We start from the raw sequence: 13,267 nt of genomic DNA, 5'->3' as shown, positions 1-13,267 counted from the left end.
ACTATCATTGTCTTTGGCTGCGCTTAAGATGTATTTATTATTTTGATTTAAAACTAGCTAGTAGTGCCTAATTTTTGTTACTACTTTAATAAAAATGCATATTACGAGTTTGAAATATATTATACAATCTAGTATTTTGAACTATATTATGAATTTGAACTATAATCAAACGCAGTTTGCTGTTGGTAGCTCGTCATGGTGATTTAGTTTATATTAGAAAAACAAATACTCAGATTATCTCTAGTGGAAATTTTGATATCTTAATGTCAATTGTTTATTGCATAACCAGCAGTATAAATAGAAATTGTTTGAAAGATCAACTCCAAACTTTAAAGTGTCGGCAAGCAAAATTCATCAAAATGAGAAGCTTTTTTGCACTATTAGTGAGTTCTTTTTTATTGATCTTTTTTTGAAAGTATCTAACCAATAATCATGTAAATAAAATTTATAAGTAAAAGTAATAAAAACAAGCCTCCTGAGGCCAAGGATGACAATCCTACACTATAGTCTTTAGGAAAAGACAACAAATTCCTTATGGACACCTTTAGGCGAAGGAGGAGAGACGGAAATGGTGATAAATTAGTGGTGGAGGGGGAGATAGGCAAAATGGACGTAAAATATTCAAATCAACAATAAAAATAAGTAAGTTTTTTTATTTTATACCCCAAACTACCCTTGAAAGTTTTGAGATATGATAATGAATAATTATTATTTTATTTCAACGGGTTAAATTGAACTAAGGAGATAATTCAAATTTCTTATCCTCCATAACACGAACTGTACACGTTGCATGTGCTTGCGCAGTGAAATTCTCAATGGCAGTGTATATGGGCGTTCCGCAAAATTACAATCCGGTATTCTTTCAGTGTAAGTTCTGGAGTAAATTTGGGACCAGGAACATCAATTGGTGTGACGGGCAGGGCGTGAAGTATTACCGACTAGTTTTATTCATTCCACAGCTCCCTAAAGTAAAAAAAAACCTTTTTGGTATTTTAATTGAAAATATCTCCGTTTTTGTGTTTTCACTGTAAAATTATAAAAAACAAAATCCCCTCTATTTATTTTTGAGATTATTCTCCCTAAGTTTTCCTCAGTTGATGCCCCTGTTTGGGAGCTCAACACTGTCTTACTAGTTGTCTCGCTATTGTGCGAGAAATAAATAAATTAACACGTTTTAAGACTGATTGTATTCTCAGTGGTTGATTATTATATGAAAATTTTGTTTGGCATTTTTTTGGATATTAAATAAAAAAAACAATTTTTTTTTAACTGAAAGTAAGGAGCGACATTAAAACTTAAAACGAACAGAAATTATTTCGTATATGAAAGGGGCTGCTTCCTCATCAACGCCCTGTTCTTTGCGCTAAAGTTTGACTCTTTCTCTCAACCCTTTTTTTTAAACAGTAAAACTCAACTGAATTTCAAATAATTTGAATTAAAATAGTAAACACGCATTGTTTGAGTAAGAAGTTTAGGCTATTTCATATTTATGTTTTCATTGTTTTTTTAAATAATGCTAGAAAATACTGCGCCCCTCCATTGAAAGTCTCTTCCCCCATGGAAAGATCCTCCCACGTAACTCCCCACCTCAACTCTCCCTCCAAACCAAAAAAATCCCCCCGAAAACGTCTTTACACTTCCCAGTAACCATTACTATAGGTAAACACAGGTCAAGGTTTGTAACTTGCAGCCCCTCCCACGGGGACTGCAGGGGAGTAAGTCGTCCCCAAAGAAATAGTTATAAGGCTTTTTGACTATGGTCAATAAAATGGCTATCTCAGAATTTTGATCCGGTGACTTTGGGGAAAAAATGAGCGTAGTAGGAGGCCTAGGTGCCCTCCAATTTTTTTGGTCACTTAAAAAGGGCACTATAACTTATAATTTCCATTCGAATGAGCCCTTTCGCGACATTCTAGGACCACTGAGTTGATACGATCACCCCTGGGAAAAAAAAAAAAAACCAACAAAAAAACAAATAAACACGCATCCGTGATTTGTCTTCTGGCAAAAAAAGCGAAATTCTACATTTTTGTAGATAGAACTTGAAACTTCTATAATAAGATTCTCTGATACGCTGAATCTGATAGAGTGATTTTCGTTAAGATCGTATGACTTTTAGGGGGTATTTCCCCCTATTTTCTAAAATGAGGCAAATTTTCTCAGGCTCGTTACTTTTGACGGGTAAGATTAATCTTGATGAAACTTGTATGTTTAAAATCAGCATTAAAATGCAATTCTTTTGATGTAGCTATTGGAATCAAAATTCCATTTTTTAGAGTTTTGGTTACTATTGTGCCGGGTTACTCCTTACTACAGTTCGTTACTACGAACTGTTTGATTTGGGTTGAAAAAGCCTTCAAAATACCCGCAAGCTCCTTTGTTATAGCGTACACAGTACGACTATCTCCCCGCCTTGCGGCTACTTCAGCCTGATCAGCCATAGTTTCGAGGAACACCCTCTTATCATTCCTAATCCGTGTTTTGACTTGTTTATTGAGACGCTTATACTGCGCTTTTAAATCATCAAGATATTCTTTAGTGCATGTCGTGTTATGCTCATGTCTATCTACGAGAACTTTGACTTCTGCCCTTTGATCAATGATATCCCAGGTATTTTCAGATATCCATTGCTCTTTCTTCTTCCTGTTACATCCCACAACTTCTTGTGCCGCTTCTTTCAGGGACTCGACGATCTTTTCCCATTGATTATCAATTGACAACTCGTCCCTTAGCATGGAAAACTTACTTGACAAAGTAGATGTATACTTTTGTAATACATACGGGTCCTGCAGTTTTCTCACATTAAATCTTTTTACTGACCGCTGGGGCTTTATGACAGTTTTTAGTTTCAGCTTAAACTTAGCAACAACAAGTTGATGGTCGGAATAGCAGTCGGCAATTCCGACCGGACCTCGAAAGGTCCTAACATCTTCTAAACAACATCGCCTGTGTTTGGCAATTAAAATATGGTCTATTTCATTTCTTGTTACACCATCAGGCGGGTTCCTAGTATATTTGTGTATTTGTTTATGAAAGAACCATAATGCGCCGACGATAAGTACATGAGTCGCACAGAAGTCAATTAAACTTACGCCATTATCATTGATTTTCCCCAGTCCATGCTTACCAAGGATAGCTGGGGCATAGGAGGCATCATTTCCAACTTTAGCGTTAAATTCCCCACACAAAGTCACAATATCGTGCCGATGCGCTTTAGCAACAACTTTGACAACACAACACCTGTGATAAATTGTACGCTATTACGTTTCTACCTGGTCAGTGGGTGCTACCAAGCTCATTAAACACCTTTTCAGGTTAATGTTTGTGCTTAGTTTAAGGTACCTCTAAGATGACAACGGGTTGCCATCCCTTTCGTTCATGAATGTATCCCGTAAGCATCCAAAAATTTGTCTTTTTTGATAAAATGTGTCGATCTTGAAATCTCAAAAACTAGAAATTAGTTTTGTAGCCAGTTGTATTATTGGCTCGTAAACAATATCTTGTCAATAGTAGCCATCTGGTCACATACTAAGAAACCATCGTCTTCGAAGGTCATAAAAGCGGTGGTAATAAATAATAACGCTTGTCGAATCTGTGAAGGTTTGAGTTGGTCAAAATCGAAGTGGAGAAATTGAAAAACAATTTTCAGATCTAAAAAACAGAAAATGTGGTTTACAAAGTTATTATATTCTTTGGTAGTAAAAATTTTGCAGAATCCAGCGGGAATGAACATTTTTCGAGCAGATATAAAGATATCACAATAAACCGAGATTCATCTCGAAAAAGCAATAGGAAAAAGAGGCCCATCGTTACCTAGCAGGCCTTTTGCTACCTAAACCAAAATTAATGAACTAATATTTTTCTTTATGGAATGGGTACTTGAATTTTTCTAAATCCATATTTTATAGTCGTCAAGAAAATACAAGTTTCTATTCCATAAACAGATAGTGAAAACATAAATAAGTTCTATATAAAAGGATTCTGACTATCAGCTACTGTATGTGCAATTTAGTTATACATTTTTCTTCTTTTCAGTTGCTTGTTGCCTTCGTGTCAGCAGCAGTTGAGACTCCGACATATGAAGTCATACAAACGGGCGAGGTATGTCCTTTATTATATACCTACTTAGATGCGTTTTTATTTATATATAGTACTATTAAGATATGTTCCCTATTATACTATTAGATGTTCCCGAGATATTGTAGAGAAGCTCTTTCGCAGATTAATTTTAAATACATTCGAAGTCAAATCAGGGCTTGTAAGGGAAACAAATAAAGTGTACCAGAAACAAAATATTTACGCCCCTCTCTCAACTCTAAATACCTAACACTAAATCTAAAACTTCCTTTAACCCAAAAGTCTGAAACTTGGAGTCTTTCCAAAGATCAAAAACTGCCCCAAAAAATGAGATTTCAGTTTTGTCAATCTTCAGTCTAACGTACAAAATATGTTAAGGATTTCAATATAGTTTAGCTAAACCAAATTTTGCTTGAGGTACATTTTATGGCCCAGTAGTTGTTTGCAATTCTGTTTTTATAAACACGTTTAAAATATATTGAGGATTAAGCATGAGTTTCATGCATATGTTGTCGATTATTTTTAATAATCTTTGTTGTTTAGGATTACGAAGTAAGACGCTACGATCCAAAGAAATGGGTTGCCACATCTCTGGATGCTTTTGGCTTTGAAGAAATTAGAGGTGACCTATTCAACACCCTTTTCAGTTATATTGATGGCGGCAATGAAGAAGGTTAATGCTTTATTTTTCTCTTCTTTTTTCTCTTATTTTTCCTTTTCTATTTTTCTCCTCTATTCCAAATTGTACACCCACAAATTCAACACCCTTTTCAGTTATATTGATGGCGGCAATGAAGAAGGTTAGTGCTTTATTTTTCTCTTTCTCTTTTCTCTTCTTTTTTCTCTTATTTTTCCTTTTCTATTTTTCTCTTCTATTCCAAATTGTAGGATTCACAAAATTTATTGCCTTTGTGACTCTTTAAAAGGGTTCACAATTTACCTAATTACCTTAACTCTTAACTATTCGTGCTAAGAACGTTTAACTTTATGCGAAAGTCCTCCAGACTATTCATTTAATTTATTTGTTTGTATTATTCTTTTTGATATCATCTCTTTTAATCTTTTTTACCCACTTTTGCTTACATTTTACGACTTGTTTCCTTTTGTATTTTGTATAATTTTTATTTTATCGCTTTACGTTGCCTTATGCGTATCCTTGGTCTGTTTTAAATGTTACTTTTTTCATTCTTTTTAACTGAAAAATCTAAAGTTGGCCGATCGTGGTTTGTGATGATTATATTTTACGCAAAATATGTTAGATATTAGATATACATATATATATATATATTCATTTACAACGAAAAAACAACTCAAAAAACACACGATCAGAAATCCCACAATGACTCCCTGGCCCGTAAATTAGGAGTAACAAAAAATTAAACATACACATATTAAACAATTAATCAATTAAGCCAATATAATTCAAAAGCATTTACTGACAAAATTGAAAGAACAAACAAACGAAAGATAAAAAAGAAAAGGAAGAAGTGACTGAAGAAAAAAGATTTCATTCAGATAAGTCCACATCAAAATCAGGTGAAGAGGATTCCGAAGACCTCGCGAAAGGGATATATATATATATATATATATATATATATATATATATATATATATATATATATATATATATATATATATATATATATATATATATATATAATTTACTGGTGAATGTCAGAAATTTCCTTCCTCTGCTTTAATTCAATTAGCTTTGCTAGTCCGCTTTTTCCGTTTTACGCAACCGATGATAGTAAAAGTTTAAGCTTGGTTAGATTATTCTAGGTTAGGTTAGATTAGGTTAAATTTGGTTATAAATATCGGGATTGGTTTAAAACCTAAGCTAATCCAACCAAACTTAATGTAACCTAATCTGTCATCATCAAGCCTCGTGTTAAACTGAAAAAGTTGACTGGCAGAGCTGATTAAATCCAAGGAGAAAAAAAGGAAACTCAGTCATTCACCAATATATACAGGTTAATATTATCCAATAGTTAATCAAAGTTAAGAGTTTCAGAGCTCTATTGACCAATGAATACAGATTGGAAATACCATAAGAGTGGTGTCATCAGCAAAAGCAGCGAGAAAATCTTTATTGATTGGAATACGAAGGAGCATCAGGATGACACAGCTGTAGAAGGCTGGTGTTTTTGACTTCCGAACTCAGATCATTAACATAAATCGGAAATGAAACGGGGTGAAGAACAGATCTCTGAGGGACACAATAATCTATTTCAGAATGGCTCCAGAAAATTGGATCAATTGAAATAAGCCTACCAGAAAGATATGATTCAAACCCAGAGAAAGCATTTGATTTTTCACCAATATGCGATACTTTCCGAAGAAGAATCCAATGGGTCAAAGAATATAAAATTTAAGAACATCCAAAAATAAAGCTACGGGGATAAGATCAAAATCTGTTGCCAAATGAACGAATTTAAAGAGAGCTGCACAAGTATGCTCTGTCGTAGATTTGTTTAGAATCTAAACTGGAAATCATGCCGAAATTCTTTTACATCGAGAAAACTAAGAAGCCAGGCTAGCGTATCTGTCTCAAAAATTTTGTTGAAAACAGATCACAGAGAAATTGACCTCTAATCATCAGGATCACTCCAAGAATCTCCTTTATACAGAACTATAATCCTAGCTCGCTTGAGAGATTGAGGGAAAACTCCTCTCTCGGAAGACAGATTTACAAGCTTAGCCAATCATGACCAAATAGATGGCAGAATGGCATTGATAACCCTTGTAGGAATTCTGGCTTGCCCGAATTCGCAACGAGAAGTTGCACAGTTTATAGAAGAAGCAGTCGTCTTCCCTATATTAGGAAAATGAACATTTTCTTCACCTTGGGCAGTTTTAACATCGATTATTAGCATTGATGAAACTGAAGACAGAGGGGGAGTAGGCCCAAGAACCGAGTTAATTATATGTCTTGTCTTCCTAACATCCTTTTAACACTCAGATAATTTCTTTTGATAATCCTGAGACTTGACCTTTCGACAGAGACCTTCCTATAGGCATTGGAATTGTTGATGATGAGCTGCAGATGATGAAGCCTTGTAAAACTTCCACAAATAATTTTTCCTTTTCCAGATTTTTTGGAGATCTGGGGTCTTCCATGGATTCAGAGGTGCTGTCCATTTCGAAGCATGTGGCGATGGATTCTGATGGCAAACTTTTAGGATACCTTCTTTCGCTAAATCTTAAAAGAAATCAAAAGAGTGGTTAAAATCCCATTCAGAAACGATACTATCCCATGGCTGATTAGTCAGACAAGAATTAAGTAGGCTCAGCCCAATATCACCAAAACGGAAAGATGGGAGATTATGGTGATTCTATTTGCTGCGCTTGATCAGCACTCTTATATCAAGCAATAGCGGGAAAATGATCAGAGCCAGGATATTTTTAACCATTTTTTTGCCAACTTGAAAAAAAATTGGTATAACCTGCAGTATCCACAACGAAATGTATTTTAATATACATATCCTTCTGTGCAGCAGTTTCCAAAGATTCTCGCCGCTGCGCTCTCATTGCGTGAAACATAATTTTTTTTTTTTTATGTATACATAACATTTTTACTCGCGAAACAAAAAAGGAAGCAAAATGGAATTTGATTTTACAAAAAACCATTCTTTAGACTCAAAATCATAAGACAGCGGAATGTGTATTGTTCAAAACTGCATCAAAGATAAAGCTAAATTAAAATAACAAACCCCACACGGCAGCAGGAGAATTAAGTCAAGTCACTCGGCAAAAATTTTGGCACTCAATTAACCATGCTATCAAATACAAATATCACTTTTCGTCTAAAAACTTTAAACAAATCGAAATACAAACATTTTAACAGACCAAAACCTAATACTGTTCTTCTAAAGTATGCTTTTGGTTACGGTACACTGTAACCCATCCCCCATCCAGATTGAGGTCTGAACATTAAAAAAAACACAATTTTTTCGTAAATTTCAAAATTTATAAAAGCGCATGCTATTTTGATAATGGATGTGTTAATTTGGATTCTATCCCCTTCCCCTTAAAACTTTTTTTTAATATCCACTTCTTGGTAAAGTATAGTGTATTTTATTTTCTGTATAGCTTGCCCTTTTCAACTACATCTTTAAAGCTATGCAATCCCCCCCCCGCTGTATTTACTACCTTACAAGATTCAAGGAACAAAGAGATGTAACTTGAATATACCTAAAATTAGACAAAAATACCCAAAGATGGAAGAAAATAAAGGATTAGGCATAATATCCTGAAATTCCTTGAGCAAATGAGATCAAAGCTTTCCCGTAACCCTGTATGCATAACCCTTCCTAAACTGCTCATAAGAGGCTTCATATAACTTTGCACCATAGTATTCTAGACCAGAACCTTAAGTTTGCAAATTTTAGAACTACTTTCCTCCATTATACCCAAATTTGGAAAACCTTGGTCTTTTTATTTTTACTGTCTTGGAAGAGTAGCCTTTTAATTTCTATTATATTTTAAAATTTCAATTATGTTTTTGGTGTCGGCATGCAAAAATGAGTTACAACCCTAGTTAAACTAACAAATTTTGTTGTCGAGATAAATGCCAAATACCAAATCTTTGTTCAAAAATGAATTGACCAAATCGCGGAAATGCTTTTGGTCTTAGAATTATTGCATTTTCATCTTTTGAAGGCAGTATGGCTATTTTTACAATTTCAAACGAATTTTATTTCTTTGCTTTCTAAAAAGTGCTTGGAAACTAAACATCAAACTTTGGTAAAGCATTCATTGATTTCACTCTGACTTTATTTTTAGGCATTGTAATTCCAATGACAGCCCCAGTCACGACCCTTGTACTACCCGGAGAAGGACCAAATTGCAAACAAACCTTTACATGTGCATTTTATATACCAGATGATTTACAGGCCAATCCACCTATTCCAACAAACCCTGCTGTATTTATTGAAGAACGGCCAGAATTTGAACTTTATTCAAGGTAGGCGACACTCTTACAAAGTTGATGGTGTTATAATGTGTTGGTGGTGTTATAATGGTGTTATGGTGTACGTCATTCTCTAAAAGCACAGTAGTAGGGACATTGCCTATATCTTGGTATCTAAAGTTAAAGCAAGAACAATACATTTCTTGGAAAAATTAACTATTTAGCTCCTAAGGGACTATATCTATAAACTGTTTATGGAAAACATTTAGAAAAGTCCTAAGGGTCCGTATCCAAAGATAGTATTTACAGACGTATATATATCTGTAGGATGTAGGGAAGATTTGCTGACATAAAGACTAAAATAAAGTTTCCAATCTATCTCTACGAAAAGCTAACAAACTCTTATATCTTATTTACCACAATGAAGTCAAGCTATTCAGCTTCGTATTTTTATAAAATCATTGAATTGAATCTTTTAACTAAATAAATCTTGACATACCGTAACTAAATCTAAAAAAAAAATCATATTTCAAAATTAAACCAGTGAATTCTTCCTTTTTACTGTCACGGGAAATCAAGAATGTAATCGCCCTCAAGTTTTGGGCATGGTCGTATCTTGCTTTTAATTGAAGGCACTTCATCTCCATGATTTGGAAGTCTTTGACCACTACTTTATACGAAAAATCCTGAGGATTCGACGCTCCGGCAGAGTCTCCACCACTGCTGCAAAATTGAATCTGTCGCCACGATTGTCAAACAGAAAATACTGCGTTGGCTTGGCATGTTCTTAGAATACCCAATGACCGCATCATAAAGCAAGCGCTTCTAGTTGCCCTGTTGCCAGATTGGTGCGTGCGACTTGGCGGTCAATTGAAGAATTGGTGGGCAACTGCCAAATACGACCTCGACCCCATTGGCGGATTTCGAAAGTTTGGCAGAAAGTGGGAGAGCTGCTGGCTCTGGTTTGCTTACGAGTTGGCAAAAGATCGGGACAAATGTGAGTCAATCATACGTAGTTTCTAGGTGCCGGGTGAGGCGTCCTTAACTGGCCCCGCTACAAGTACGCGTGAGTACTAGTAATAGTGTCTCGCTTTATAAAGGGTAAGTGTCTGTAACACTCAGCCAATCGTGAATCGGAAAAAATTACGTAATTATGCCAAATTAATAATTGAAGCGATTATTTATTTAGAATACCTGAACAATCTACTATTATTAAAACTAATATTAAAGAAACTACACTTAAATGTCCTCAAAATGACCAGAAATCAAAATAAACATTTGTATCAAACTTAGAGATTATAAAAACTGATACAAATAAATCTTAAAATAAGCATAAATAATTTGAATATTCACTTCAAACTTCATTCAAACAAAAATTACTAAAAAAGAATTTTGGTTACTGCCCCCTTCCCATTCCCTAACCGTAAAAGTTCTATGGCCAGTGCGTCATTTGCGTTTTACTTAGAACTATATGTATTTTGAACAGTGTGATTTAGTTTTTCAAAACATCACCGGAAAATAGAAAATACATCACCAGGATAATTAAAATGACTGAAAAGAACTAATGAAAATAAATTGATTATAATTGATATAATTCTCTTAATTCCTGGAAATATCAGTTGCTCAATATTTTATTTCACTGTAGTTTATTTTTTATTTTCCAATGTTATTAATATTAAACTAACGTTTATGATACATTTCTGTTTTCAGTAAAGTAGAAATGGCTTAATACGCTTTAGGATCTTACAGTTTGGGAAGGGGGCAGCAGCCAGACTCTGTATGTAGTAATTTTGTTCGTTATGAATTTAATTTGACCATTGAATTTAATTTTTGCTTGATTTAAAATTTATTTATATAAGTACATGTTATTTCTATGTCTGATATGATTAATTGTTTGAATTTCTGGAAGTAGTTCGGGAGGAGGAAATTTATGGTTAACAGGGTGATATAGCGCTACTAAAAATTATTTCTGTTCTACTTTTTTAATTTTTGTTCTACCTTGGAGGGGGTTTACTATGATGGAAGGGTATCTTGAAAAATGGCTGGACAATTGTTTGATAATCATAATTTGTTGCAGAATAATTCATATCCAAAGACAATCCAAATTTGTAGATTTTTGATTTGTAGTTTTTAGCTGCAAGTCGTACATAAACATACTTCTTCGTTTCAGTTTTTAGAGATGTTCTTACCACTGAGAGAACAGGGGGGGGGGTCAAAATACAAAAAAAATAATAAGAGAATACCTAAAACAAGAGAATAAAACAGGATAATAAAGCAAGAGAATACCGTCAAACGGTCGCTGATTCATATAACAATGTAAAATAAAGCTTTGAAAACTTCCTAAGAGTCGGGGAAACAGTGCCTGGCGACCCATGCCCCAATGAAACACACTGATGTACAAAATAAATAGACTTCAGATTTTTTTTTCAAGATTATTAAATTTAAATTTCATGATTAAAGTATTTTTGTTGACAGCCGATTGTTTGTCTCTTCTTTACATTTTTTATTTATTACTCTTTTATTATTACTTCCAGGCAATTCTCCGGCTATGCATATGAAGCTGATTACATATCAGAAGGTTATGCTCTTTATCAGTCACTAGAAAGAGACAACGTCACTGATGCCCAGTATGCTCCGTGGTACATAGTTGGCTATAACTCCCCCTTTGACTTTGTTGATAGAAGGAATGAAGTTTGGTTTTCCCGAGTAGCAGCTACTAAGAAAAATTAGCCTTGGTTGCTTAATTACATCCTTCTGAATTTACATGATCGCTCTCTTCAATTTTTAATGATTAAATGGTATTCCAGTTGAAACTAACATGACGATTTTATATAAACTGCTGACTAGCGATTTAGAGTACTCGCAAATTTATTTCCGCTCTAGTAATGCATATCACAATGAATCTTCGAGGTGTCTACCTTAAGGATTGACCCCAAAATCTCTCAAAGTTCAATTAGAAGCAAAGGATCGTCTTTTACTACATATTTTTCTTATAACAAAAATACAATTCTTTTGATGTCCTTCAATTTTCTGAAAAACTCACAAAGAACTTCACGACAAGCAGTTCTTAAAAGACGTTTGGTATTTTCTTGGATAGGGATATTCCATCAATTATTACAAGAAAAATAGAGGTCCCACATCAAATTTCAAAGGACATTTTTATGGCCCAAAAAAGAATATAAGAAAGGAAAAATTTAAGGAAATAGTTTTCTTTACCAAGAACGAAAAAGTTATGACACTCCATAGCGCAAAATTACTATAAGATTATTGTGAAACCTAATAGGGTTTCACAAATACATTTGTTTATTTGCTAAAATTTAATCCAAACCCCCTTTTTAGGAATCCTGGATCCACCACTCTGATAAGTCTTAAGCCATATCTGTGAGATGGGACAGTAGCGAACCAATTCGCTGGCTCACCCTCTTTCTTTCTGCTTCCAAAATCATGAGTAATACTTACTTGCACCAATGAAGCGCTTAAATAAAGACAATGGGAGTATCTTTTGTACGTGCCGAGAGTCTAGTTGGTAGATGATCATACTGTCTGGATATCTCTACAGTGCTTGTGCAAGGCCCCTATGAGCCTTAAGATTAAACTTAATAAAACGATAAGTATATCAAACGCAGTTATGACGTCCATTGCAGCTGGGATTGAATACGTAAGCACTGATATAGAAGAAAACGGAGAATTTAGGAACCTTGGTAGTACAATTACCCAGTACGGGAATTGTGATTAACAAGTCTTGCTACGAGTAGCGTATGCAGGGGGAGCATTTTCTCAGCTGAAGAATTCTTGGATATGTAGATACTACTATCAAAAGTTGAAGTAGCGATTGTCTAGGAGTATTATCCTCTCTGTACTTTTATTTGGATGCGAGCCCTGGAGCCTTTCAATTATACTCTCTGTACTTTTATTTGGATTCGAGTCCTGGAGCCTTTCAAAGAATGCTGGGAAAAGACTACTTGGCTTAAAGAATAATTGACTGTGTAAAATCCTTGCGGTACACTGGGCCGATAGAGTAACGAATGCCCAGATTAGGGCTGATACTCAACAACCACTGGTGACCAGCGAGATCAGAATGAGGAAATGGAAGTATTGGGGGTAAATGACCCGGAGCAAAGGACGCCTCCCACACGATTTATGGTGTTGGACCCCACCCGGCATTCGAAGGAGTGGAAGACAACGTAGCAATCTTGGTCGATCCCTCGAGAAAAAGACAACGAGTGTCTGAAACATTTTGAACGAGCTTTGGTCTTTGGCAAATGATCGGTAAGTTGA

The 13,267-nt window shown here is 34.7% G+C and overlaps 1 protein-coding gene across 1 annotated transcript; it reads left to right on the top strand.

Annotated features, from left to right (window-relative positions):
• Positions 1-274: 274 nt before the first annotated feature.
• LOC136028324 (heme-binding protein 2-like) lies at positions 275-11,802 on the top strand. The gene is made up of 5 exons (XM_065706095.1): positions 275-383; positions 4,036-4,101; positions 4,621-4,750; positions 8,863-9,043; positions 11,524-11,802. The coding sequence occupies exons 1-5, from the start codon at positions 360-362 to the stop codon at positions 11,717-11,719; spliced, it is 597 nt and encodes a 198-aa protein (XP_065562167.1). The 5' UTR covers positions 275-359; the 3' UTR covers positions 11,720-11,802.
• Positions 11,803-13,267: the final 1,465 nt, after the last annotated feature.

Source organism: Artemia franciscana, chromosome 6 (genome assembly GCF_032884065.1).
Source record: "Artemia franciscana chromosome 6, ASM3288406v1, whole genome shotgun sequence".
NCBI classification, from domain to species: Eukaryota; Metazoa; Arthropoda; class Branchiopoda; order Anostraca; family Artemiidae; genus Artemia; species Artemia franciscana.
The sequence above is the reverse complement of the archived record's forward strand: the minus strand, read 5'-3'. Positions and strand labels throughout refer to the sequence as shown.

What these genes read in the sequence shown, in the direction of transcription:
- LOC136028324 (XM_065706095.1), top strand. Translation starts at nt 360, where the DNA reads ATGAGAAGCTTTTTTGCACTATTA. An exon ending in GAAGCTTTTTTGCACTATTA is followed by an intron (nt 384 to 4,035) that starts GTGAGTTCTTTT and finishes TCTTCTTTTCAG; the next exon opens with TTGCTTGTTGCCTTCGTGTC. An exon ending in AAGTCATACAAACGGGCGAG is followed by an intron (nt 4,102 to 4,620) that starts GTATGTCCTTTA and finishes TTTGTTGTTTAG; the next exon opens with GATTACGAAGTAAGACGCTA.